The 24,884-nt window shown below is 45.8% G+C and overlaps 1 protein-coding gene across 7 annotated transcripts in view; it reads right to left on the reverse strand.

Annotated features, from left to right (window-relative positions):
• LOC129147019 (CASP8 and FADD-like apoptosis regulator) overlaps positions 1 to 24,884 on the reverse strand; it is a 33,710-nt gene that overhangs the window by 3,185 nt on the left and 5,641 nt on the right. The window contains exons 1-2 of one of the 7 annotated variants that reach the window (XM_054723183.1): positions 14,404 to 14,701; positions 2,124 to 2,524 (exon numbers count right to left, since the gene is read on the reverse strand). In XM_054723183.1, the coding sequence (XP_054579158.1) occupies positions 2,124 to 2,404 (281 nt within the window). In that variant the 5' untranslated portion in view covers positions 2,405 to 2,524; positions 14,404 to 14,701. Of the gene's footprint in view, positions 1 to 2,123; positions 2,525 to 5,609; positions 5,834 to 12,004; positions 12,239 to 12,432; positions 12,627 to 14,387; positions 14,702 to 24,884 lie in introns of those variants that run through there. The other 6 variants (XM_054723182.1, XM_054723181.1, XM_054723187.1 and 3 more) reach the window with 6 other exon arrangements.

A 24,884-nucleotide genomic window follows, 5' to 3' on the forward strand; every position in this document is an offset into this window, starting at 1 on the left:
TATTTTGCTCTAACACTTTCCAAATACCAGGCTGGCATATATCAACCCACATACATACACAAAAAGCTACTTAACAAATGAATAAATGGCCCTAGCCCAGTTTGGCTCAATGGATAGGGCATCAGCTTGCAGACTGAAGGGTCTCAGGTTCAATTACAGTCAGGGGCACATGCCGGGATTCTGGGCTTGATCCCCAGTAGGGGGCATGCAGATGGCAGCCAATTGATGTTTCTATCTCCCTCTCCCTTTTTCTCTCTCTCAAATCAATAAAAACATATTTTTAAAAAAACAACATCATTGATGTTTCTATCTCTCCCTCTCCCTTCCTCTCTGAAATTAATTTTTAAAAAGTACATTAAAAAAAACAAATAAATAAATCTAGCACTCCCCTCCCATTGCCTGGCCTTCCTGCCAAAAGTCCCTGAGAAACTGCCTCCCCACTCACCAACCATAGGAAACAGGAACTGTTGAGTGCTCACTAACTTATTCACACAAACCCAGTTGCTGCCTCCCAAAGAGTTTTAAGGGTTACTGATACTATATGATGGTTACGATGGTTGGAGAAGTGGAAAATGACCAAGAATAACAACAGCAACAATTACATTTGCAGAGTGCTTCACCGTTTTAAAAGGTACTTCACATGCTAGACTATCACAATTGAGCCTCACAAACAAACTTGTGAAATTAGGTATTATATTATCCTTAGCTTTACCACTAGGAAAAAGAAGGCCCAACCAATGTTAGTGGCCGGATCAGCTTACCAGGCCTGTACCTGACAGTTCTGAGGCTTGAATCAGGACTTTAGACCTCAAGTCTCAGACACTTCCCAAGACCCATACTGCCTTCAACTCTCTCTAATATATTTTTTAATAATACACATCATCTCCAAATATACATTATTGATATCTGGTGTGGTTCAGTGGATTGAGCATTGGCCCATGCACCAAGAGGTCACCGGTTCAATTCCCAGTCTGGGCACATGCCCGGGTTTCGGGCTCAATACCTAGTAGGGCGTGTGCAAGAGGCAGCCGATTGATGTTTCTATCTCCCTCTCCCTTTCTCTCTTTCTCTCTCAAATCAATAAAAACATATTTTTAAAAAAATAACTAAAGGCTGGTGGTCTGGAGAAAAAGGAACTGCTAATTTAAGCAGTTCCCAAGAAGTTTTGTGGTTACTGATATTATATTTTGGTTGGAGAAGTGGCTCTGTGTGCCCCAGAACCTCCAAGAGAGCTTTGTGTGAGCAAAAGGAGCAACTTAAAGGCTATATGAACTAAAGGAGGCTCCAGCGGATGGTCCTCTCTGAAGGGGGCGGAGATGTGGTCTTTCTTAGCTGGACACGTCTGAACACGGTAATTTCCATAGTGAGGCTGGAATTTCCATACAGAAGCCGCTGGAAGAGGGAACCTCCTAGGCACTCACACGAAGGAAGTGCAACTCATAGTTTCCTCTGTTCCACAATGATCAGGAAGATCACCATCTGACTTGTTAATGTGTCTTTGGCTCTATCTTTGTTCATCAGTTTATGTTGTTCATTACATTCCACAAATGAGTGAGATCATGTGGTATTTATAACTTATTTCCTTTCTCAGTATGGAAAATTGCCTGGTCTGACATCATAGAACATAAGCTAACAGAGACCATTTCAGATCTCACAGAGGCTGCAAAAATTACTAGATGTTGGCCCCGGGTGAAGCTCAGTGGGTTAGAATGTTGTAAACCGATACTCCAAAACTATGCGGGCTGGATTCCTGGTCAGGACACTTACAAGAATCAACCAAAGGATGCATAAGTAAGTGAGACAACATTAATCAATCTCTCTCCCTCTCTCAAATCAATAAATTTAAAAAAAAAATTACTGTCTTAGTCAGGCCTATTTCTCTCATTCTATCCACAGGGCAAATACATAACATCTATCACTTCCACTGTCATTATGATCTACTACCATCCAATTAATTAAAGAAAACACCACCTAGAAATTCAAAGAGTTTAAAGGAATGAAGTAACATTATACAGCAGTTGGATCAGTGAGCAGAGCAAGCAATGAGGCTGCTTGTCTCACTGTCCTTCTTTCTCTCCTTCAGAAGTCTAGACCACCTCCTCCCCTCCCGGCCTCAGGATTACCTGTAGTCTGAAACAAGATGCGGGTGATTGAGCAGGTGGGCCTCCACTGTCCTTTTGTCCATCTTCAAGATCCGCTTGAGCAGGTCAAACCGCCTCACTCTGTAGAGCAGCTCAGCCAGGCCCATGGCAGTCAGCTTTCCTCTTTCAATTAAACTGTCCAAAAGGTCCCTGACGTTAAATGCAGACACATCTGCAACAACATCTCGGCACAGAAAGAGAAGCATCTCCCTCTCATCTTCATCGAGCGCCTCTTCAATCTGATGGATGACCTCAGCAGACATCCTGCAGCGTGTCTTGCAAGGGCAAGACGCCAGTCCAGTCAACAGAAGGCCATGAGGCTACTGACTTCATTTCTGATGGTGTCCTTCATTTCTTTCAGAATCCTTTCCGATGGAGGTGTTCTGTGATTAAAGGGGAATTTTTTTTTTAAAAATCCTCTTATCAAAGGAACTTACGCTTAAAATTCAAAATAGGGGCTTTTCCTTTCTTGCTGGTCTCCAGGAGATCAAATTCATATTGTTAAGTCTACAAAAAAAAGCGACGCTCAAAAGACAAAGAAACTGATCCAAAACCAAGACAAAGAAAATAACTTATATTTTAAAGGAAATAAAATCAGAGACAAAATTTTCCCCCAAAACGCCCACCCACACGCTTTACCAGAAATCATTAGAATGTATAATGTGGTACAGGCGAAATCATACAGGAAAAACCCATGACTAAGCAGCTGGAAGGACAAACGAAACTGGTATCACAAGAGTTAACTCACTCTTTGGGTGACCTTGTCCAGGAAGGCTTACACAAAAGGGGCCCTCTGTGGGGGGTCAAAAATAATGGGAGACAGAGGCATCTATTCCTACCCCATTCTTTTTTTTTCCAGTTGTTCTACTTTAAAATCCCCCATTCTACTATAAGCAGAAACCTTCACTGCCATCCTCCCAAGGTCCCAGGCTTTTCTCACAGCTTCACCAGGAATGCTCATAGGATTTGCCACCACAGCTGAACCTTACCAGGTTCTGATCACCTCTTTATGCCCCCCTGGGAGTTCCAGAGGCCCCTGACTCTCAATACACTGCTGCAGGGCAGCCAATTGCCACTGCAGTTCCTGATGGTGCCGGTGGAAGGAAGGAAGTGGAACAGAAGATGTGGGGAAAGATCCCAGTCCTGGGATGGGATCTGGCTGGGAGTGGTGGGGGGTGATGCCATGGGTATATTCTTATCTTCTTTCATTGGAACACAACCTATTTTCTTCCCAAGTGTAAGCTGCAAATGGCAGTCACCATCTAGTCTAAAGTCTCATGGCTATGTTTTACGCTTAAAAATGTGTGTATTCTGGAAGAGTACCTAGTCTGTTTCTATCAGAGGACATTGGAGGGTAAAAGCGAACCATAGCAAATAAACAACTGGAAACACCACCCAGCTGCTAGGTGCTGTTGCTACCTATTTGCATACAAGTATATGTATACACTTTTGTAGCTAAATTCAGTGAAAAGAGCACTGAATCTATTTTATTCATGTATAAATAATTTTATTTATATATAATCTCAGTCTACAAAAGACTTGAGGCATCTTAAATAAAATTACATAGGCAGGAACATTTTTTATGTGCAAACAAAGGAAAAAATTAGGTTAGAGTGTCGAAATGGGTTGGAGTGGTAAATACAATGCAGGCCAGAAAGGCCCAAACAGATTTTAGTAAGCTGTGAATTTGTCCCTGAGCTTCCTGGCAGTCAAAGCAAAAAGGGGAATATGGGACATTAAATATATAGTTCTTGCTGTCAAAGAAAAGAGAAACAAAACAGATTCTTAGAGGAAGCACAATTTTCCTAAAATTCCAGAACTACCCATCAATGAAAATATTAAGAGTCTGAAAATAATAAACTTACATTTATTTATTTTTTTATTTATTTTATTTCTTAAAATTTTTAAATATTTTATTTTAAAATAGACCACTCATTCATTCATACTTTTCACACTGGCCTCCCACTACCAGTCTAAATGGGTGCGCTCTTAACAAAAGTAGACATTTTATCTAATGTATACTTGTTAATAAGTATTGATGCGTCTACGCCAATCCCAAGCCCATTCATCCAAAATTCACTTACATATGGCCACTTGTGAATAATTAGAGTAATAACATTTACTAAATTATTGCTCAATGAAAGTTAAAAGTAGCTGGTATTCAGACTATTTTTTTAATCTGAAAGCTGAATATTAACTTTAAGTGTTTCAGAAAGCCTAAATCTATACTCCACTCACAGGCATGTCAATAGCCACTAGTTTCCATGAAACGAGTCAAGTTCTTTTTTCAGTCACTAAAAGTCAAAATTTTGTTAGTAGTTTTTATAAATTAACCTATAAAATATTTATGTACAGCTCAGCTTGTGGGCTCCGTGGTTGAGCAATTCCAAAAGGAACCAAGAGGTCGCTGGTTCAGTTCCCAGGCAGGGAAGGTACCAGGTTGTGGGCTAGATCCCCAATAGGGGGCATGCAGGGGGCAGCCAATCAATGATTCTCTCTCATCAGGGATATTTCCATCTCCCTCTCCCTCTCCCTTCCCCTCTGAGATCAATAATATATATATATTTTTTTAAAAGGTATAGTCCTTCAATGAAGTACCACATGGCCCTGAAAATAAACTATTACTACATGAATCTCACAAAGAAAAAGCAAAACAAAAGAAATATTTTTGCCTAGGCAAAAAGCAAGTTGCTAAAGCGTGCATTAAAACCCCAAATGCTTAAAAAATAATACCATATAGGGTGGGGTAAAAGTAGTTTTACAATTGTTCGTATGGAAAGTAATACAATAATTAATAAATAACAATGTAAGAATAAACTCATGTTTCGAATACTCACAACTGTAAACCTACTTTTACCCCACTCCGTATATTGTTTAGGGCGTGGTGTGTGTGTGTGTGTGTGTGTGTGTGTGTGTGTGTGTGTGTAGTGAAAATATTAAAACATACATAGCAATAATAAATACTGAATTGTTTTCCACGACAGGATAAATGGAATGTGACTAGATAAAAATACAGAGGCGAAATGACTGAACTTGTAATATTTTGCTTCATAAGCCGGACAATAGGTATACACAGATACTAAAATAAACATACTTCATACCACATTCTCTGAACACAGTACAATAAAATTAGAAAACAGCAGCAAGCCAAAAGGAAACCTTATAGACTTTTAAAAAGAAAAATTAGCTTCGGTCTCTTGTGTACACATATTTCACAGCATTTGAGATGCTTTTAGAGCTCCCCTGCATATATAGATAAGCCTTAGGACAAGGAAGCCTAGGGGCATCCCAAAGTTATCCTCAAAAAGAACCGGAAAAGGTCGATTTTCCATAACATGACTCAAAAGACGTGGCGAGGGGTGGAGGAGTGGCAGCAGGTGGAATGAGGTCTGTAGAGTTCTATGAAGCCAGGTGCCCATCGCTTGCAGCCCCACCCTGCCTGAGCTGCCAGCTCAGCGCTCCACTCACCTCCTCCGAAGTCACTTGCTTCGACTCACTTGGGTGAGGGACAGAGGGGCTATGTGAGCCCAATTCTTTTCTTTCCTGCTTTTAAATGCCCAGTCCTCCTGCTTCATCAACATTAGATTACTTTCCTTTCACCCCACTACATTAAGCCTTTTCTAGCCAGACATAACTGGCATCTCTATGTGTACAGGATTCTTTAAAAATTCCCCTTTTCTTCTCCCCTCGCCTCCACTGTCAAATTTTAATTTAATGACGATGCCTTGCCCTTTTTATACCTCTGTACCCTGGTACAAACTGTTCCGATCTTCACAGTGAAAAACAAAACCTAAGACCAGTTTCAGTTTCATTTCTCGTGGGGAATTCGTGGGTGGGCTCAATGGTCATTTAAACAACTCAGCTGTAAATTTCCAAAGTGAATCTCCACAACCCTGGCCAGTAGAACATGTGTCAGGTTTTAGAAACAGAAATCAGGTATTTCCCATGGAAATACATTTCATATGGGTGTTTATAAAACTGCAGCAAGGGCTGGGGGAAGGGGCTCTTGGCTGGGATCCTGAGAAACATTCCTGGTGGGGAATCAGGAGGCCGTCACAGGGAGACCTGAGCTCAAGAACACCTGCGGTCACCCAGGTACCAGAAGGCAACCCACCGCCACCACACCTGCCTCCACCAACTCCACACCTGGTGACTGGACACCTAAACGCTGCTACCCAGATCCCCAAGTCAAAACCACCATGCCTGCCAGCAGAGAAACGAAAAAAAAGCAACCAGCTATTGGCCTCCACCTCACTGCTGTTCGTAAAGCTCGCCTGAATGCACCTGATTTGCAGAACTCAAGTCACTTCCTGCTTGTAAAGCAGCCGGGGAGATGCAGTCTGTAGTTGTCCGCCCTGGGGACAGAGGTGAGAATGGGTCCTGAGGACCAACTGACATCACCACAGGATAGTCCACGAGGGCATTCTTATCTTCTTCCTGGTTAAATCCTCTGTGTGGACCCCAGTGCCTGACTCATAGGAGGCTCTCAGTTAATATTTGTTGAATGAATGAAGGTATGTTCACAAATTACTCCCAGGTAGTAGCCTCACTTCCCCTTCTCCCCAAACTGGACTGAGCGCCTAAGCTACAAACTCTCGCCAGCTAGCACCCTCACTAATTCTCTGGCCATTTTGCCTCTTGACCACCAGCTCTGCAACACCTTGAGCGACCAGCTGGTCCTGATTTGCCAGGACTTTCCAGTTTTAGCCCTAAAAGTTCTGTGTGCCAGAAAATTCCTTGGTCCCGAGAAAAGCAGAATGGTTCATCGCCCCAGCATCCCATCCTCAATGGGGAGCCTCCTCCTCGCATACGTCCAGAATAGCAAGTCTGGCTGAAGGGAAGGGGGGTGGGGGGGACCACACCACACTCTTAGGTTTTCAACCTCAGTAGGCCCCTTACTGCTGCTCGGAAAGCGTTTTTACAAGACCTTGGTCAGCTCCTTCCCCACATCACAATGGCTCCGCCCACGCTGCTCCCTTCCATCCTATCACCACCCATGGGTGCCGGCTATCATCAGATGGCTGACGTTTATCAGGGTTGAACTCTCATAACTTTCCACATCCCCACTGTGGGGCTGGCACCTGTTGTCCCTCGGCTTGCCCAGGGCCAACCAGTCCCCCTGTGCCCCTGTCTCCATGAGCTCTTTGGTCAGCCTCTCCCCATCTCCAGGGACTCCTTCCCTCAGCTTGGAAATATGTTCAAGTCTCTTCTATCTTAAAAAACAGCAACAAGCAAAAGACTCGAGCCTCAGATCCCCTAGACCCGTGGTCGGCAAACTGCGGCTCGCGAGCCACATGCGGCTCTTTGGCCCCTTGAGTGTGGCTCTTCCACAAAATACCATGGCCTGGGCGAGTCTATGTTGAAGAAGTGGCGTTAGAAGAAGTTTAAGTTTAAAAAACTTGGCTCTCAAAGGAAATGTCAATCGCTGTACTGTTGGTATTTGGCTCTGTGGACTAATGAGTGTGCCGACCACTGCCCTAGACAGACCAGTGCAGTAGTTTACTTTCATGTGAAGCTGGGCCTTTGTGCATGAAGAGTCTGCACTCGGTCCTTCAGTTACTTCAACTTCAATCCACTCCTCACTATGCTATGCCTCCACCTGCATCCTCCCTCCCCACCCCCACTCCCCCACTCTCACCCCTGTATCCTTTACATATGGACACTCTGTGCGGAGCCAAACTACAAGCTGTCGAAGGAAAAATCAGTAATACTAATGCTGGCTGTTTTAAATGTTGATATTTGGCTCATTGTGGATTTTTTGCATGAATGTCAATTTTTTTTCCCCAAAAAATATTGCATTAGAATACTATATCTTGATTACTGCGTGTTAAAGCACCCCCTTAAATGTTGTATCTGAGGTGATGCCTCCCTTGGCTCACCCTGGTGTCCCATTCCTGCTGACAGGTTCTTGTAGAGGCCTTGGGGACCTCCTAGTGGCCACATCTGAGGTCTGCTGATTAACCCCTCCTTGTAAGCCCCTCCCCTGGCTGACCTCGCACCTCTGCATTCTATGAGGTCCCTTGCTAACCTCGGACTCCCAACACCCTCCTTCTGCACCTGCTCCTTAAATGAGGGTGTGCCCTCCCATCCATCTCTCCCCCAGACTGTTCCCCTTACCTTCTATTCCCCTGACCTTTCTGTTCCCTCTGCCTATGGCTTCACCCTCTCCAAACCGATCTCCTATCAGAATGAACTTCCTGAAGTTCATGCTTGAACCAAGTCACTTTCCCACGGCAGGTTCCAATATTCTTTGCATTCAAGGCCTCTTGTGGTCCAGGTCCTGCCCTCACCGCTCATTAACACCCACCCTGCACATTCCGGCTTTGACCAAACAAGTCCTTTCTTTCCTATGCATACTGTGTGCCTTTGCCCGGATTACCTCTTCCATTTCCCTGCCTAGCAAAACCCTTCTCGGCTTGTAGGGCCCGCTGAATCACCTGCTACTGTGCAAAGCTTTCCTGTAAAGAGCCCACACAGACTTGGTCACACCTTCTTCCGTGTTACATAACTCCCTGGCATCCAGCATCAGCTCTAACAGGTGACCAATTTTTCTCAGAGAATGTCTACTTTGCCTCCAACCCATCTGATATCCAAAGCACATAACGTTCTCTGTAATCAGTAGCACAGCAGCCAGCACGACTGGTTCCCATCCTACTTTAACCTATCCAAGGACATAACGTAAGATTCCATTCTTTGTTCTGCTTCTCTCCCTGAAGCAAATTCATGTCACAGCAGGAAAGCAAGGTCAGGTCCACCGAACCGCAGTAGAGAAGTAAACAGTTTCCCAGCAACACCACGAAGCCAGGTGGCAATGCAGAGAAGCCTGCCTGCCCTGCCAGCTGCAGGAAGCAGCAGGCAAACCTGCTGCTTTCAGGTAGCTGTCTGGGAGTCCCCACTGAGATGAGCAAGGCCCGGAAGGACTCACACAGCAGTTTCTGGAAGATAAAGAAGGGGTTACTTGACCCCAACGCAAGTAACAGGAGCTCTGTGCATTCACTCTGAATGTAACAGAACCCACTTTCCTTCTTCATTCATGCACAGAATCTGTGGATGGGGGCTGTGTGGGTAACAATTCAAGCAGCTAATACAATAAACCCCTCTTTCCTCCTGCAACTATAAAATGCCATTTTGTGCCCCCCCCCCCCCACAAATATTTAAAATGAGATGAGGCCCAGCCGGTGTGGCTCAGTTGGTTGTGTGATGTCCCATGCACCAAGAGGCCACCTATTCCATTCCTGGTCAGGGCATATGCCTGAGTTTCAGGCTCCATCCCCAGTAGGGGGCACAGCAGATCAATGTTTCTATCTCTCCCTCTCCCTTCCTCTCTCTCTAAAAGTCAATAAAAATAATTTTTCAAAGTAAATAAAATAAAATGAGATATGTAATTTATCACACGGTTTCTGGAATTTTTGAAATGCCAAGGATACATACCAAACATAGTCTAAAAGACCGTGTACTTAGGCTGAAACATAAACACACTCCAATTTGGTGTGTTACTGACTATTATTCTGCACCAGTGGCTAAAAACACACATTAAAAATTATTTGGCTTCAAAAGCAGTGCATTTCAATTATTGCAAATTGCCCACAAACAATAGATAACTTCAATTATAAAATAATATAAAATTAAAAGGTATATTTTATAAAGTTATTTGGTGAGGCTCAGCCCCATGACTCTCAGAGAAGCTCCCACAAATTCCAGCATATCCTTATTTCCAATAACTTCCCTGGTTCATAACAGTAGCATCCAGGCTAGATAAAACGAGGGAATGAAAAAAACCACAGAATGAGAAAGGATCTAGATAAAAAAAGAAATCATGAATTATCTAATGGAATATAGAAACATAAGCAGAGTCACTAGGGACAATAAGGCTAAATCCGCTTAATATAGTGGCCCCCCTCCTTCTTAACCAAAGTTAAACTTTTGCTAGGGCAAACTTCTCATACAGAGCCCAAACACCTAACAGTATCTTCCACCTCTGTCCAACCCATCATCTAAATCAAGACATATAAAAATCTCAGTATTCCCTGGACAGTGTTCTTCTGTCCCAACATCTTCGCTCAAGTATTTGCTTCCAATTGGAAAGCTCCTTCCTTTTTTTCAGGCCCTGCCTATTGAAATTCTCTCCCCTCTTTCCGGGTATCTCTTTGGTAAGCTTGTCTTGACCCCACGATCAGGTCATCTCCTCTTGCTTCACAGCATCCTTTTTACTCTTGTCTGGTATTTGTCTTATTCTAGTTTGAGTGCCTGTCATTTGTGGTAAGATCCTTGAGGACAGATTAATTCCTTATTCATCTTCATTAGGCTTGCCAAGCTCATGCTCCTCAGCCTTGACCTTACTGATCATCATTACATAACTCCATAACTAAGGCCATGTGTAATGGCTTACTCATCCTATATAATAAAAGCTAATATGCAAATCAACCGGTTGCTATGACACACACTGACCATGAGGGGGCAGATGCTCAAGGCTGGAGCTGCCCCCAGCTCACAGGCCCCAAATGAAGAGTTCACTGCAGAAGACATAAACCATCTTGAATATGCAGGTAAATGTGGTATCAAATTGGAGGAGTGTAGCTCTTTCATAAGTAGGGAAATACTAAAAATGACAGCCCAATATCCTATCTAATAAAAGAGAAACATGCAAATTGACTGTATCTCTGCTAAGCCCACCAGCCACGCACACCAGCCCATCAGGAGTGGGTATACAAATTAACCCAACCAAGATGGCAGTTAATTTGCATATCCAGGTGCAGAGTGAAGACTAAAGACAATGTAGAAGGAAGCCAAGCGAAGCTGCGGAGAAGCAAGTGGTGCATGGGGGAAAAGGGAAGGAAGCAGGCAGGGTGGGGGAGAGGGGAGGGAAGCAGGCAGAGACAGCTGAAGGAAGCCCTATTACAGGAATCTTCCTGCAATGGGCCTCTAGTCTAGAATACAAGGAAAACAATGAAGAAGCTTTTTGTCTGTTCTGCAGAAAAAATTAAATGGTTGAAAAGACAAAGTGGCTAAAAGTGGAGACCACACCAGAGAAACATAAATACACAACAAGGTACAAAGTGGGGGTGAGGGAAGGAAGCAGTTTTATCTGGAAAGAAAAGATTCAAGAATATACCTACTACATATATGAATACATATGTCCATTCATTCACTTGTATGCACAAGAGGTCAAAGAAGAAATTATTCCTCTAAACCCACAGCTGAGGAGGGAGAAAAAAACATTCTGGCTTCTGAACAAGCAGATTAATGAAATGTTAATTGTGGATACGCACCTTCTCAAAAACAAGAAAAGTGGTCATTAGAAACTCCAGAGGGGAGTTAAACTACATATTAGTTCAAAGAAGAAAAACAAACACCAGCGGTTCTGAAATGCAGTTGGAGAAACAGCATCATACAAAATAAGAAAATGCATATACATATTTAAAAACACTTAAAAGGTTGTATTTGAGTGCATAAACGTCTAAAAAACAACAGCACTAAACTGTAAACTTTGGTTATCTTAGGCAATGGACTCCGGAGGCTTTATCTGTTTATTCTGCATGCATTTTTAACCCAGATAATTCTAATATAACTTGACTGGAAAGTTTTTTTAAAAAAAGGAAATACGACAATACAGTGCAATCCTGTGTAAAGTGCAAAAATAGCCCCTGGATTGATGCAAGTACAGAGGAGATGAACCTCCCAGAGGGGCTGTGAGGTCTTTCTAAGGGAGTGACAGGAGCTGAATATAAAGCAGAAACAGGGCATTTCAATAGTAACCGTATTCCTGGTTATAGTCAGGAAAGCAAGGGCCCATTAAGTCCCCGTTGACAGCTCTGTAACCGCCTGGCTTCCTCTTTTGGACTCCAGGCTGTCGTGGCCTTTGCCTGGCTGCTGGACATCCAGTGCTCCGTGGAGGTAACTTGGCTGGGTCTCCTCCGACCCCTCTGGCAGCTGCCTGGGGGCAGGAACCAAGCTCGGATCCACCTCGGGTGTCCCCAGCACCCAGAGCTCTGCCCGCCCCAGAGAAGCTCCGTGCATATTGGCAGCATTACAGTGAATCCAAAGGGAAGGGGGCCTGTCGGGACTTAGACACAAGCGCGATCAGCCCCTGGGACCCTAGAAGGAAGGAAGACCCAAACCGAAGCGATTCCGGGGGTCGGAAAAGCGACAGGAGACCCGGAGTGCTGCAGGAGGCTCCGGGACAGCGAGAGACGCAGCCCTTCCCTGCCCGGGCCGGGGCACAGCGCCCCGACCGTCCCCAGCTCAGGGTGCCGGTGGGGGGGAGGGGCGGGCAGGAGCCTCGGGTACTCACGCCGGCTGGTCTGCAGGCCTCCGCGGGGACAGGCGCCGCCCCTGGCTGCACCCGCACCGCAGCTCCGGGAACTGGCGGACGGCCTTTGTCCCGAAAGCAGCAGGAAGTGCCGAGGGCGTTGCTGGCGCCCCCGGGGCCGGGCTGCCGAAACCTGTTGGGGCCGAGCCCGGAGCCTCCTCCAGGCGGCCCCGCAGGCCGCGCCTCCCACCCGGGACCCTGACGCCCTGGGAAATTACCCGGCTCGTGGGACGTGAGGGGGCGCCCCGGAATCCATGACGAAAACATACTTTCGTGTCAGCTTCCAGGAGGCCTCCTGCTAGCGCTGAATTGTAATAATTACAGAGGAGGAGGAGGAGGAGGAGGAAGGGGGAGAAGAGGAAGGAGAATTAAAAACCCCCGATGTCAGCCCTCGCTGGTTTGGCTCAGTGGATAGAGCATCAGCCTGCGGACTGAAGGGTCCCGGGTTCGATTCTGGTCAAGAGCACACGCCCGGGTTTCGGCCTCGATCACCAGTGGGGGGCATGCAGGGGGGCAGCCGATCAATGATTCTCTCTCATCACTGATGTTTCTCTCTCCCTCTCCCTTCCTCTCTGAAATCAATAAAAATACTTTAAAAAAAATAAAAACCCAAATGTCATTACTAACATCACGTGAAACATGAAGTCTTAGAAAAAGCCACTTTAATCAGGACATCGCACCTAGAAGCTGCCAGTAAAACACGCGTTGGCAGGTGTGAAAACTTCTGGCTGGCAAACGAAAGCCTTTTGGCTCCGAGGGGCTCCCCCCAGTGGAGTGGAGCTAGGTCTTCTTTATCCTGCTCCAAATGAGACTTATTTTGGTGAGATTATCAGGGCACCGCCGGGGTAAAATGCCAGCCCTGTGGTTCCCCCTTATCTGAACTCTCCTACCAACGGCCGGTCCGTCAGGCCGGCCTGACTCGTTTTGCACCACCTCCCGTCGGGGAAACACATTTCAAAGTTAAATAAAAACACTCGCCAGAGCCTCAACGTCCTTAGTCCTTGCGCTTCCTTTCTGTCCCTGGGACACACTCTCTCTGTCCCCGGAACCAGAACTTAGTCTGCATTTCGACGCCCTTTGTCCTGCTGCAACCCATGGTTCATGTCTAAGAACAGGCCTTTCGGCCCAAATCCCGACACCACCAAGCAAAACCCTATTGGAAGCAAGTTGTTTTGGTTTTTGTGTTTGTTTTTTTTTTCCCCCTAAGGCTTCGCACACAGAGTATCATTCCGAACTCCCCCAAGACGAGCTACCGCCCCGGCCGGGAGCCCGCAGGGGCTCGGCTTCGCGGCCCTTCCCCGGGCTTCGGCCGAAAGAGGAACCCCCGCTGCCAGGCCAGCTGCGCCCGCAAGCGCGTGCACTTTTACTGCAGGAAAAAGCCTTTCGCAACCACTTTTCGAAAGGAAAACGGCCCGATCTTTCCAACAGTCCGCCCCAGGCATTGACCGCCCTCCGAGGGATCTGAAGTTTACAGGACGCTGGCGCCCGGCCACCCAAGCGGGCCGCCTGCCCTCCGCCTTCCCCGGCCGGCCGGGGGGCCGCGGGTGACTTGGTCCGGGGGATTCCGTGGGTCCCGCGGATCCCGCGCTCCGGACGGACCGCCCCCGGGATGCCCGCAGCCTCTGGCAGCCCTCCGGGCAATCCGGGGTGCGGGGAGAGCCGGGCGAGGGGGTGGGAGCGGGGGAGAAGGGGAGGGAGGGGGTGGGCGCGGGGGCGGGGGGCTCCGCCCAGGCCCAGTGCCCATCGGGCAAACCGGAGACAAAGAATGGGCAGGAGTGAGTCACCTGCCCGCAGGCCCACCCCCCTCCTGGCCTTTGCCGGGAATCCCCCGCCCCCGGCCCCGGCCCCGTCCGGGGAGCGTGCCAGGCTGCACGCGGGGCGCCGGGCTGACGCGTAAACCTGCCTCCAGGTCCGGAGGGATGGAGAGGGCCACGTACCGTGCGGGCCACGTACCGTGCGGGCCACGGGGCTTTCCCACCGCCGCGACCTTTCAGGCTTCGCTTCCCGGACGCTTTGAGAAACGCAGCAAAGTGGAGGAGGACGTGGCGTTTGGCAACGCCCGTCGCCAAGAGGCTGGGCTTCTCTCCGTTAACCCTGCAGGCGTCTGCCGGCCTGAGCCTGGGCCCTGCTCCGTGGCTGAGAGGAGGACCCGAGCCCCCCTTCAGCAAGCCCCGTCCGTGGTCTCTGCTCCTTTAGGGCCGTGGTCGGCAACCTCCTTGGTCCACAGAGCCCAACGTCCACAGCACAACGACTGAAATGTCTTTGGAGAGCCAAACTTTTTAAACTTAAACTTCTTCGAACGCCACTTCGTCAACATAGACTCGCCCAGGCCGTGGTATTTTGTGGGAGAGCCACACTCAAGGGGCCAAAGAGCCGCATGGGGCTCGCGAGCCGCAGTTTGCCCACCACGGATTTAGGTTAACACACCTTTGGAAGGCCCCCTGTCAGAGCCCTCATTCTAAAGGGTTACCACCCCAAGAGAGCACGTCACCTTTTGTGGTTTGGAGGGAGGTTTTCTCTTTTTCTCTGCTGCTGAGAGTATCACAGAAGCCCCTGCTGAGTCCCCGCCGCCGGCTGAAGGCCCTCTGGGCCACAGCCAAGCTGCCATTTTCTGTTTACAACCCTTGAGTAACCCAGGGTTGTTTTAAAGCAGGGTGAGTTGGCATTATGAGCAAACACTGCTAGTGCTTTTGACTGGTGTATGGGAATAGTCATAAGTAGCAAATGTGAACGCACTTCATACGTTAATCTATGTATTCCTCATAACTACTTGGTGATTTTTTTTTTAATTTTTAACTTTTCTTGAAATAAATTTAAGTTTACAGAAAAGTGGCAAGAATAATACCAACAGAGTATTGACCTCGGTGAAGGAATAGTATACCCGCCAAGAAGGACTCCTTCTGGTTAATTGGGTTCAAATTCATAAGAAAACATCTAGCAGCTATAAGAAGCAGAGGTGTCCCTTGCGTTTTGCATTTCAGAGAAAAACCACAAACGGAACCGGAACCGCAGGCTTCCTGCAGATGCTGTAGTCAGAGTCAACAGTTATAAAAGGTTCTTGGTATGGGGAGAGATCAACCAAAGGACTTGTGTGCATGCATACAAGCCTAACCAATGGTTAAGGACAACATGGGGGTGGGGGATGGGAATGGGGGGATGAGGACAAATATGTGACACCTTAATCAATAAAGAAATTTTAAAAAAATAATAAAAATGAAAGGTTCTTGGTATCTATTGACACCCCCCCTCCCCCTCGGATTTGAACTACACAGCTCTATCCTCATTTGCATCCACTCTGGCCGATCAGGCTCCATAATGACCCACAAAACACAGAAAGATGGCCATCAAGGCAATGCTATTTTGACCCACCAGCCTGTGCAAATTTGGATACCTCATTTGCACGAAGATGGACCAGCCACTGGGGAGGGAACTTGCTCTTTAAAAGGCACATTTTCTGATCCTCTGGAGACTGTTTCCCTGTGTACAAACTGTTCACCTGAATAAAGTCTCTCCTTTTTCCCAAGCCCATGTTGGGAACTCCCGTTGGCGTTAGATCGGTGGCAGCTAACTTTTGTTGACAAGAGATTGACTGCCGGCAAGACAGTGATGAGGAGCTGGGCTGATGCACTTCCTCGTGCAACTGATGAAAATTTTTATAAAGCAAGCAAACAACCATTTAAAGTTTTGGAAATAATCCTAAGAGAAATCAGCAAATAAATAAATAGCTATTCAAGAAAACAGGAAAATTAGATAAGAAAGGAGGTCATCTGTGGTCTTTCAACCAAGACTCCTCCTCTTTACCCTCCCAACTCAGGAAGGGGGTGGGGTGGAGGGCCTGTAAGCAAGAACACAGGGCTTCCTCCCCCATGGCTCCTAATGGGAGAAACAGGATGTCAGCTCTCATCCTGCCCCCAGCTACCTGATGCTGAAGCGAGGTCCTGGGTGAGTGTGGTTGAGAGATAAAGGATTCTTTCTTTCATCGTGCCCCACTCACGGAACAGAGAGTGCACAAAAGAGCGGTGGTGTAATACATCAGACATTTCTAACTGGGCAGCTCATGGTGGGTAGTAGTCACACTTCTTGTTTTCTTTGCCTTAAGCAAGCCCTGTCCATTGTCTCTGTTCATTTAGGTCAGCGGTTCTCAACCTGTGGGTCGCGACCACTTTCACAGGATCAGAAAACACAGATGTTTACATTACGATTCCTAACAGTAGCAAAATTACAGTTATGAAGTAGCAAGGAAAATAATTTTATGGTTGGGGGTCACCACAACATGAGGAACCGTATTAAAGGGTCGCGGCATTAGGAAGGTTGAGAACCACGGATTAGGTTAACACACCTCTGTGAGCCCTCATTCTAAAGGGTTACCACCCCAAGAGAGCACGTCATCTTTTTTGGTTTTTGAAGGAGGTATTTTTTCTCTCTCTCTATTGCTGAGAGTATTACAGAAAACCCCCTTTCATTTTCCCCCAGTGCCCCCCTCCACCTGTCTCCCACTCCACCCCAGGCCTTCACCGAATTATTGTTAGTGTCCTGTAATTCAACCCTGACTTTGCTCTCTCCTGCCTTTATGTAATCTTCCTTACTCCCCTCTTTATTTTTTAAAATATATTTTATTGATTTTTTTTTTTACAGAGAGGAAGGGAGAGGGATAGAGAGTTAGAAACATCGATGAGAGAGAAACATCAATCAGCTGCCTCCTGCACACCCCCTACTGGGGATGTGCCCACAACCAAGGTACATGCCCTTGACCAGAATCAAACCTGGGACCCTTGAGTCCGCAGGCCGATGCTCTATCCACTGAGCCAAACCGGTTAGGGCCTTACTCCCTCCCCTCTTTCATCTCAAATGCATAAAAGGAACTGCAATCTGTTGTTTTTGAAAGCATTTTTTTCTCCGTTTGTTGAGATCTTGCTTTCAGGCGTATGCTCTGTTTGACTCAAATAAACTTTTTATACAAAGTCTCCACAGGTTTGGATGTTCTTACATTGGTATCTAAGCTCTACGTTGGGCTGGAGTGCTGTGAATACTGGGATCCTAGTTACTCTTCTTACCCCAGCTCCTCAAGTGGAGCTCCAAGCCAGAAGAGATCAAACCAGAGGACCTCAGGCTGCTGCCTCCTCCTCCACCTAGAGTTCAGCCCCTAGACCAGGGAGGCTGACTTTGCCGGCTGCAATGCCAAAGCTCCGTGATTGTGCCTGGGGGAGGCGCAGTCCATAAAACAGATCGCTCTTAAACAATTCCCAAATGAACTGACTTCATTTGCAACAGAACATGGAGAAATTCAAGCCACAGGTTGCTCAGTGAAAACCCTGGAGGTTGTGGTGATAAGCAATGAATGGGGAGGAGGTTCAAAATATGGGCTAACTTGTAAATTGGCTAAATTGTAAATTGGCTAGTTTGCGAGAGAAAACCAGAGATAAAGACAGCTGAGGGAAGTCTCCCTGGAATAAGAACAAATATTAAACACTGAGCTCATAAACTGTTGCTTCACAGGAGCCGGTATTTGATCGGATTTATGTTGAAAACAATAAGCGATCAGCCAACAAATTGTGAAACTTAACAGCTGGTCGGCAGAGCGGCACAGAGCACTGCTGCCCCCGAGTCCGTATATTCTTCTGAATTCTGCTAATGACTACGCCAACTGTCAGAGCAGGTTCCTTCTCAAACCCTGCCCATTGCACTAACTGTCGGGGCCGAGCCCCTCTGCCAGGGGCTGGACCTTCTTGGATGCCGGGTGGTAAACGGAGAAACCATGAGAAGTTGTGGGTGTATATAAGAAAGCCTTTACTGTAGAAGCCAGTGGCCATAGAGCCATCACAGCAAAGTCCTATACGGGTGGCCTTCACAGCAAAGTCCTATACGGGTGGCTGCACACCGGCTGATAAGCCAGTTTTCCTACAAAGCAGCAGTAGCCTCTGCACCCCCAGCTATGATGGGAGCAGCCACACACTGCCCCAGACTCACCGCCTCACACAGTAGCCGCACCTGAGCTCTCTTCCTCAGTAGTCACCGTAGCCTCTCCAAGCCTTTCCCGCTGCACTTCGCAGCAGCACCAGTCTCTCAGCACATCCTCTGAGCCTGCTTTTCTCCCCAGCCTCTCTCCTGTCTCCGCCTTTTCTCCCCCTTACGTCCCAGCAGCACCTGAGCTCTCCCTTAGAGCTATAGCCTCAGTAGCCTCTCTGGCCTCCCTCCTCTCTCTCCTGCCTGTAACCGCCTCACATAGTAACCGCCTCTCCAATACACTAACTGGTCAGTAACATGTATTATACCACTTAGACAAAAGAGGCCAGTTGCCAACAGTGACATCAATCATTTGGGTTTTAGAAGGGCACGTGTGGGCAGTGTACTGTAATTGTTGACCTTGCACCTGCCTACGGTATCTTAGCCTTGGACATTCTGATTACGTTTCCCACGGTCAGAGAGGCCTTGGCCTTCTGTCGTACTATCAACAAGGGCATTCATACTCTGAGTTGCCTTGGCTATCCAACGACTCTGGTATGGTGCCCACACTGGTTGTGGTCAGGAAATAGGAAGAGAGCCCTACCCAAACTACAAGAATAACATTAGAAATGTAGAGGGGAAGGGAAATTTAGATATTCCACCTCCAATGATGGATAGAACGACTGAACAGACAATCAACAAGGAAATAGAAGACTTGAACAACACCATAAACCAATTAGACTTAACTCACAGCCATAGAACACTCCACACAACAGAATATGTTATCAATATACATGAGTATACATTCAGGGAGAGACCACCTGCTAGGTTATAAAACAAACCTCGATAAATTTAAAGGGGTAGAAATAATATAAAATATGTTCTCTGACTATGGTAATGGAATGAAATAGAAGTCAATAACAGGAAAAATTGGTAAAATTCACAGATATGTTACAATTAAACAGCACACTCCTAAGTAACCAGTGGGTCAAAGAAGTCAAAAGAAAAATCTAAAAATACTTTGAGATGAATGGAAATCCAGGGCAGCATATCCCGTCTTATGGGGTGCTACTAAAGCAGTGCTTAGGAGGAAATTTATAACTGTAAATGCCTATATGGAGCAAGAAGATCTGCTCAGGCCCGGATACCTCACCTCAAACTGCCATCTGCTTAGGTGCCTATTTTGCCCTGCCCCACGTGGTGGCTTTCAGGCTGGATTATTAAGAAGGGGTGGGGAAGGGAAGAAGAAAATCATGAATGAATGCTGAATTTAATGAAGTGTTTTTTCTGCACATAGTTAATTAACCCCTCCCCAGAGACAACCTATCACTTCTTTTATTTATTCATTCATTCATTCATTTTTGTTATTTTTTTAAATATATATATTTGATTTCAAGGGAGGAAGGGAGTGGGAGAGATAGAAACATCAATGAGGAGAGAGAATCATTGATCAGCCGCCTCCTGCACGCCCCCTACTGGGGATCAAGCCCGCAAATGTGCCCTGACCAGGAATTGAACCATGACCTGGGTCATAGGTTGACACTCAACCATAAAGCCATGCTTATTTTTTATTTTATTTTTATTTTTTTTTCTATCTAACACTTCTTTTAGATTATTATTTTATTGATTTTTCTAGATGACATGTCTACATTGTTACTACTTGATTATTTTAGGTTTAGGTATTTCCTACTGACTTCATATTATGCAAGATGAGACTATAGCACTTTTTCTCAAATCTTCACTCCATGTGCACCCCAACTTTTTTATCTTTCTAAGTAGTTCTTGTCTGATTTTGATTAGCTCAATCTCAGTACTTATCTGTATTTATAAAAGTTTAAGCGACCGTTACAACCGAATGACTGGTTGACCTGTAGCTATGACGCGCACTGACCACCAAGGGGCAGACGCTCAATGCAGGATGGTCAGTGCGCTCCCACAGCCAACCTCCCACAGCTGGCCAACCTCCCACGATCCCTCCCCGATTGCCCCAATCGTTGACCAGGCCAAGGGACCCCACCCATGCACGAATTCATGCACTGGGCCTCTAGTATTACTATAATCATGCAAATAACATATTTTTTGCCTGGGTAGTTTGTATTGCTCTGTCTTCAGATGCACTAATCTTTCATTCTTCAGTATCTAATCTGTTACTTATACTACTAAGTAACTACTGCAAACAACAGTCACAACCAAGCCATGTACCAAACTATGATCACCTGTCCTTTCCTGCGCAACTTTTGATTTTCCCTGGAGTTAATAATTGTCTTGTTTTGCTTAGTTTTCTAAGTAATTTAACCCTAGACTCTTTGGTCAGTTATCCATATTGATTGGATGATAGTTACATGGGAGCATGCATTTGTCAAACTCACTGAACTATACACGTAAAATGAGTGTATTTATGCACATTATGCAAATTATACATTGATAAAGCTGATTTTAAAATAAACAGACAAACAAAAGTGAATTGGAAGCTCTGAGCTCCTACGTAGATCTAATCCATCTCAAGCATCTCAGTGGATGATCTAGCTGAGCTATTAACTTGGGGAACTTCCATTGTCAGTATTTTCAAAACTTTTCTTTTAACGTGGTCAGATTTAGCAGAGATGACTCTTCCAATCTTCTGTTTGCAGTGTAAGGACCTGGCTGCCAGAACTTCCAAAGCGGGGTGGGAAATGATTGATGCAGTTCCCTAACCCTATAGGTACCCCTCATCTTAGTTGGACACTGTTGGCCTGCCCCATTCTTTTGTTTCTAGAACCCAACTCTCACCAGTTTTGCCTCCCATAGATCTGATTATTTTTTTCTGTCTCTTTATAGACCTCCTTTTTCATTTAGTTGTTTGTTTGTTTGTTTGTTTTCTTGTCCCTTAACTATTGGTTCTTCCTTGACCTCTTCTTTTGGTCAACTAGGATTTAATTATCTTCTTGTTTTAGTGGTCAGACATCTCTCCACTGTGTGCCTCTAGTTTCCCTGTCCATCTGATTTCTCCCAGGGTCTGTTGGAGTTCTGTGTATCTGTTGTCCGCCTTCATGAAGTACTAAAGGGGTGTGTTGAGTACAGAATGTGACACAGAGAAATAGTCAAGGTCAGAGGTGAGAAACATCATCAGAGCTCAAAGGCCACCAGCTGTTTCAGCAATGTTCCAGGCCTGGAGGGAAATGCTGACACAGATGGAGAACACGCCTAGGTACAGATGTGGCATTCCTGTGTCTTACTGCTGCTCTTCTTTACTTGTGATGCCTACTTCCATGATACTCCACATCAAGGAGCCCTTTCCCAACACAAAGTAAATGGATCACTGAGTAGTGGGGGGATATTAGTCCTATACTAAAGGCTACTCTGGTCCCATATAACAAAACCTAAGAGTAAGTCTCAAAAGGATTAGACTGTTTATAAATAACTTATCTTTATCTCAGAACAAAGTTCAAAAATATTTAATAGGAAAACAAAAAATATCGAGCACCCAACAAAGTTCACAATGTCTGGCATTTAATTTTTAAAAATTGTAAAAATGCAAAGAATTGGGAAAATACACCCATATGATGACTACAATCAATCAATAGAATTAAACCCAGAAATGTCAATATAAGTTAGCAACAGATTAGCTACTGAAGAATAAAAGATTAGTGCATCTGAAGACAGAGCAATAGAAACTCTTCAGGAAAAAAAAAAGACTGGGGGAAAAAACACACATGAATATTAGATATTAGGGATGTTGCAATATAAGTTCAAGCACCCTAATATACATGCCAGTGAAAACTCTGAAGGAGAGTGCAGAAGACAGAAAAACTACTTGGAGAAATAATGGCTGAAAACTACAACTTAGATAAAAACTATAAATCCATATAGATCAAAGAAACTAAAAAAAAAAAAGAAAAAAGAAAAACAACCAAGTATAAGACACACAAATAAAACTACACCACATAACATGATAAATTGTTTTTAAATGGTGCTATGAATATAAATGACCTGTTAATCTGCCCCATCACATCCCCTTTGGACAGAAACAGACGGAACTAAAGACACAGTATCCCTGGGGTGTTGCCAGAATATGAAGTTCAGTGTCTGTCCCATTCCAGACTCTTTAAATGAATTTGATCAGCCCTAAAACGTGAGATCCAGTCTCAGGTAGCACCAGCTATCACCAGATTTCATCTGAATAACCTGCCATTTACGACCCAAAATCATTCCATTTATTTTCTTTGCCTGCCTGGCTTGGCAATCTTCTTGAATTTTAATCCATGCTCACGTCCTTTTTACTTACACAATCTATTTGGGCAGGATTTTCTGGCTTTAGCTCTCAGTATTCTCTCCAGACCTGACTTGGTAATGCCCTCTGCCCCAACTCAGGACTTACCCCAGATAGGTCAACCACCTTTCCTACTAGTTTTTTTGTGAAAATTTTCCAGGAAATTTTAAGAGTAGATCCTAAAAGTTGTCAGCACAAGGAAAAAAAGTTGTAACTATGTGAATTGAAGGATGTTAACTAAACTTGTTCTAGTAAACATTTTGTAATACATACATATATCAAATTGATTAGGTTATATACTTAAAATGAATACAATGTTGTATGTCAATTACATCGCAATAAACAAAAATTTCCAGAAAGAAGTTAAACTTTCAGGCCATGTGGCCAGATTCTAGGCAATGTTGGAATCCACCTCAGTGCTCTGAAAATTGTATCATGTTGAAAGTTGAGAATTTCAAATGTCTTTGTTATGTAAATCTGAAGGTTGAATTGAAATACGTTTTCACATCAAATATGTCTTACCAGAAATACCTGTATTCTTGCTGTCTCAATCAAAATTGAGCAATAACGCCCAGCTGGTGTTTTTCAGTGGTTGAGCATTGACCTATGAACCAGTAGGTCAGGGTTCCATTCCCAGTCAGGGTTCCATTTCTGGTCAGGGCACATACCTGGTTTGCAGGGAAGATCCCCAGTAGGGGACATGCAGGAGGCAGCCAATCAATGATTCTCTCTCATCATTGATATATCTATCTTTCTTTCCCTTCCTCTTTGAAATCAACAAAAATATGTTAAAAAAATTTTAATTGAGCAATAACTAGTAGTACTATTGACACAAATACCAATTCTACAGCAATGCACTTTTGTATAAATAAAGTTGAATAAAATATTTTGGGACATCTTTTGTATTACTGCAAACATTTATCTTTTTAATTGCTTGCTTCTATAGTGGTCATTAAAAAAATTTAGCCTTCCACCAACATGGGTTCCTGATTGTATTGATTTTGTTAAAGACACTCGGACACACTTCTGCTGTATTAAGAAATACTTAAATGTCTATGTAGAGCCATATGTGGCTTATGTGTACAACCCTAACATAAATCAGAATTTGTGGTACAGCTTTGGTAATCCCAAAGGAGGCTAAGACCAAAACAGTTCTGGAACACAGCTTTATTTTTATGCTAGGGGCCCAGCGCGAGAAATCAAGTGGCCCCCACCCACCCACGCGCCCCTCCCTGGCTAGCCTCCCCATGCTCGCACTGCCCCGCTACACTCGCAGCCTGACCACCTGCACGCAACTCACCACGCTCGCCTCACTGCGCCCACTCGCCTGCCACCCCATCCGCCTTGAGCCGTGAGCCCTGCCGCTGTGAGAGGCTAGTGGGCCGGGGGAGAGACCGAGAGGTGCTCCATGCACCTCCTGGTGACCAGTCGTTTGGTCGTTTGGTCGTTCGGCATTATGGCATTACGGTCGCTGGCCTTTTATAATATAGACTAGAGGCTCAGCACACAAAATTCGTGCATGGGGTGGGGGGGTGTCCCTCAGCCCAGCCTACACCCTCTCCAATCTGGGACCCCTCGAGGGATGTCCAACTGCCCGTTTAGGCCTGATCCTAGTAGAATCGGGCCTAAACGGGCAGTTGGACATCCCTCTCACAATCCAGAACTGCTGGCTTCCAACTGCTCGCCTGCCTGCCTTCCTGATTGCCCCTAACTGCTTCTGCCTGCCAGCCTGATCACCCCCTAACCACTCCCCTGCCAGCCTGATTGATGCCTAACTGCTCCCCTGCCAGCTCGATTGCCCCTAACTACCCTCCCTTGCAGGCCTAGTCCCCCCAACTGCCCTCCCCTGCAGGCCTGGTCCCCCTAACTGCCGTCCCCTGCAGGCCTGGTCCCTCCCCCCACTGCTCTCCCCTGCAGGCCTAGGTCCCCCCCAACTGCACTTCTCTGTAGGCTCGGTCTCCCCCAACTTCCCTCCTCTGCCAGCCTGGTCACTCCTAACTGCCCTCCCCTGCAGGCTTGATCGCCCCCAACTGCCCTCCCTTGCAAGCCTGGTCCCTCCCAACTGCCCTCCCCTGCTGGCCATCTTGTGGCAGCCATTTTGTGTCCACATGGAGGCAGGATCTCTGACCACATGGGGCAGCCATCTTGTGTGTTGGAGTGATGGTCAATCTGCATATTACTCTTTTATTAGATAGGAGAGAGGGCTGGTGCACTGGTGGGGGCCAGCTGGTTTGCCCTGAAG

The sequence above is a fragment of the Eptesicus fuscus genome, chromosome 11, assembly GCF_027574615.1.
Source record: "Eptesicus fuscus isolate TK198812 chromosome 11, DD_ASM_mEF_20220401, whole genome shotgun sequence".
NCBI classification, from domain to species: domain Eukaryota; kingdom Metazoa; phylum Chordata; class Mammalia; order Chiroptera; family Vespertilionidae; genus Eptesicus; species Eptesicus fuscus.